Source organism: Ostrinia furnacalis, unplaced genomic scaffold (assembly GCF_004193835.3).
Source record: "Ostrinia furnacalis isolate ACB-3 unplaced genomic scaffold, ASM419383v2 OfSCF1955, whole genome shotgun sequence".
Taxonomy (NCBI): Eukaryota; Metazoa; Arthropoda; class Insecta; order Lepidoptera; family Crambidae; genus Ostrinia; species Ostrinia furnacalis.
The window spans coordinates 471,144-475,280 of record NW_021132194.1 but is presented as its reverse complement, the minus strand read 5'-3'; the positions used below and the strand labels follow the sequence as shown (position 1 = coordinate 475,280).

Below are 4,137 nucleotides of genomic sequence, written 5' to 3'. Positions count from 1 at the left end.
ATGCAATGGTTGCTTCAATGATTGGTTTCGTGTATGGAAAAATGTGTCAATATTCGCGGAGAATACTTTAAAAAGCAATAAATACATTTTTAAATAGTAATGTTGTTTCACTTCCTTGATTCCCGAAATTTTCAGTGCCGCCCTCGTAGTAGGGCAAAAAAAGAATGAGACATGTATAGGCTCCTTAAGAGCATTTGACGATTTGTAAGTACCAATTTAATTAGTCTAAACAAATAAAGATAATTATGATTTTGATTTTATCAAAATGGTAATTATTATTTAAGAGCGTTTACGCCGTTTGGCGCAAAAACAGTACTTTTTCAACTCGTTACAATCATTAACCAGTAATATTACAAATATGTTATAGGCATAAATAGTTAGGCAATTTCGTCGTCTAAATAGTTAATTGAGAAAATATTGCGATTAGTTTAGTATTGAAGAATTCTATCAAGATAAGTCCACACAGGTTTTGTAAATTTCCACTTTAGCGTCAGTTTACAAGCTGAAATTTGTATAAAAATACTGTGAAAACGATTTAACAAACATTTATATCCTATAGCATAGATCCTTGGGCAAATAGTTATCTGAGAAAATTTTTAGATTTTTTAACACATTGTGAACCACTTTTCTTTCACGACTATAAAAATATTTTAGCAATTTAATTCATAAAACCAATTGCGCACATTTAAAATAAAGTTTGTTTACACTTTGACAGCAATAGACTGACATGCAAGGTGACATGTCAATGAAGTTTTCAGTTACTGTTGCCATTAAAAGAAATTAGTACCATTAGTTTTCCGCAACATGGCGAGGGTTTTTATGTTCCTGGTCAGGCTATAATGATTTTATACTTACAAGTAGCCAAAGGTTGTCTATCAGTGCGACAGAGGTCGGCCAGAGCCTTCACTGCGGGTAAGCCTGGTTCCAGGAGCAGTTGACGAAGTGGATTGTATTCTTCGCGCGGCATGACTAGCTCTTGCATGTATCTGTCACAATAAGGAACAAATATAATCTGATGGTAAGGTAACTCATAGATTAACAGACTTTCTACAATATGCGGTGGTTAGAAGTAATACAAGTGAAATAAATCCATTTCAAGTAGACTAGTGACGTTTTCATACCTGATACGCAGTCTCAAGGATCCCCATTCTCCAATAGGAGTCATTCCGGCCAGCGGATACCATTCCTCGATTTCTTCTCCGTTTGCTAGATTTGCGAGCTCTATTGTCAACTCGGCGACCTAAATGAGTAAGTAAAAATTAATAACAAACTTTGGCTGGTTTTAGTGTCACGCGGACTGTCGGTGCGGGTCGCTCCGCACAGCCGATTTGTATGAACTGCTAGGGAGCGGAGCGGTTCCTCCGGACCGCATTACTCTAAAACGCTCCCTAGAAGTTCATACAGATTGGCCGTGCGGACCGGGGCCGCACCGGACGGTCCGCGTGACACTAAAACCAGCCTTTAAATATGACTAATAAGTAAAAATTTTAATATCTTTTTTATTCTTACTTCAGATTCTTTTCCTCTCTTCCCAGTATTGTGGACTGTGATGGTGAACGAAGTTACATCTGGAGGCACATCACTGTAAATAAATAATTGATTTTAGTTTTCGTCCAATTTACCATTTAATACGAAATGTATTTGAATATTGATTTTTAAGTTATTATTTTTCTTTAGCGTGGCAATACAAGCTGATGACGTCACATTTTCAGTTTATTGTATTCCAGCCGGCGGTGCCTGATCCTTCCTACTTCTTGTGGCGCCAGGCGGGTCGGAAGCTGGTGAGCCATTAGGCAGCGCACGGAGCCACCTACACTCGCCACAGTCACTATCACCGGGTTTATAATGCTACTCACTCGAACACAAACTCGTCGTCCCAGTGTGGATCGGGCGAAGGCCGCGGGCGCGTACGAGCCATGGGCGCGGCGCCAAGTGCCAAGCGTAGGTACGGGCGCGGCGCCAAGCGGGCTGGTAGACAATGCGCTGTCAGGAGCTATGCTATACTCGCCACTATTACCGGGTTTATAGTGCTACTCACTCGAATACGAACTCGTCGTCCCAGTGCGGGTCGGGCGAAAGCCGCGGAACCTCGCTGGAATGCGACTCTCCCTCGCACACCTTCGTTCGCCCCTTCTACACTGAGGAGGGTCGATGTGACGTCACGACTGCCGGTGCGCAGTTAACTCAAGCGGGTTGTATAGTGCCAGAGTAAATACATGCGTATGCGGCGCGCACGCACACACTGACAAAATTCGGCGCAACACCCCGCTAATCCTTGCAAAATTTTGTCAGTGTGTGCGTGCGCGCCGCATACGTATTGGCGCGCTCACATACAAACCACGCTCGGTGCGTTTCTATGAAGATGACCTACTTATTTGTATTTACTCTGATAGTGCTACTCACTCGAACACAAACTCGTCGTCCCAGTGTGGATCGGGCGAAGGTCGCGGGCGCGTACGAGCCACGGGCGCGGCGCCGAGAGCTAAGCGAAGATACGGGCGCGGCGCCAGACGAGCAGCCATACTTGTGGAGAGTCAAGAAGTGTGACACGGTGGAGCGCAATCTGCCCTAGGCAGCCACAATTCCGCGCAAAACTCCCGTGATTCGGCTAGTATAACCGCAAGGTTGGTCCATGGGAAGGTGGTGGGTTAGTAATCGCGTCACTATCAACGCGTTAGTGCTACTCACTCGAACACGAACTCGTCGTCCCAGTGAGGGTCGGAGGAAGGTCGCGGGCGCGTGCGTGCCACGGGCGCGGCGCCAGACGAGCAGCCATACTTGTGGAGAGTCAAGAAGTGTGACACGGTGGAGCGCAATCTGCCCAAGGCAGCCGCAATTCCGCGCAAACCTCCCGTGATTCGGCTAGTATAACCGCAAGGTTGGTCCATGGGAAGGTGGTTAGTAATTGCGTCACTATCAACGCGTTATGGCGCATTTTCATTAGTCGATAACTCGTTCGGTATACAGCATGTGGGGACTGCACTCGCATGCGAGATAACGACTAATGAAAGTTGCAAGTCGATACGCGTTCTGTTACAGATAGCCCTCGCACCCTATATTGCCTACTCGACATTTAGCCTTTTGCTGACTCATCCTTTTCGATCCATAGCCTGCGATCCCTCACATCTCCACGCCAGTCTCATTCCACCATCCGAACTAGACGGCTGTCTTATCCTTTTAATCTCGTGTTCTTTTTTAAAAACCCAAATCCCCAGAGGCTCATAACATTTGGTGGCAGCGCAAAGGGATTCAAAAAGAGTCCCCGGTCAACGTCTACAGTTCAATTTCAAAACCAAGTTAAATCTATAAATCCAGTCTCGACGCGTGTGTGTGTGCCGTGTTGTGTGTAAGCGCCGACTCCACTGTGTGGACCTCCAATAATCCAATACCACACCGAGTTCCGGCCCGGCCCAAGTCTTCCAACGTTCCTGAGTTCCTGAGAGGCCCACTGCTGCGTGAATCATCCGCAGCCGGTCTCCACCGAGAACAGCCGTTTGCCCACTGTTGCGCACAATTTCGTGCTGCGACCGGCAAGCGAGCATCCAGTGACGCAACGGAGCGAGGCTTATCAACAAGCATACATTTCGCCGAGAGCAGCGCGACTTCCAGCTTCCAGTTCCGAGAATGATCGTCCTTATCGCGCTATCCGCATTCCAGTGAGTAACTTGGTCATTGCTCGTCCGATTTTAGCTATCGTAATTTTTAATCTTTTTGTGTGTTATTCTAAATCCAATTGTTGTTCTATTTTTGTTGTTGAATTAATTCATAATATTGTACCAAAATGGCAGAGAGATCCAATAGTCCAAAATTCGAGAGACCCGAAGTGGTTCTAACAGACATAGATGACGAAGGCCAGGACCAGCATTTACCCCCTCCTGGACCTTCTACTAGATCCCAGAGTAAGAGAAAAACAGCAGTAGTAGTCAAATCTATTCTATCGAGTCAACTTCATCAAATCGTGTTTCCATCCGTTAATAGCCCTAGAAAATATCCTCAACTATGCCCAAAAAAAATCTTAGCCTTTAATTTTACTGTTTAGTACCCCAAAAATGAAAAATGAAAACCTCATTTTCGCCATTTTCTCTGCTACCCGGCCTTAAGGACACAATAAAGCAGTCCTGCTTATGAAATAAAACA

The 4,137-nt window shown here is 45.4% G+C and overlaps 1 protein-coding gene across 1 annotated transcript; it reads right to left on the bottom strand.

Moving 5' to 3' along the window:
* Positions 1-855: 855 nt before the first annotated feature.
* On the bottom strand, positions 856-2,537 carry LOC114354207 (ras GTPase-activating protein 1-like; the record flags this gene model as incomplete). Its single annotated transcript, XM_028306478.1, has 4 exons — positions 2,404-2,537; positions 1,510-1,582; positions 1,122-1,240; positions 856-986 (listed from the first exon to the last, which is right to left on the bottom strand). Coding segments are annotated over exons 1-4 (442 nt in total), but the record flags the coding sequence as incomplete, so codon positions are not given.
* Between the last annotated feature and the right edge of the window lie 1,600 nt (positions 2,538-4,137).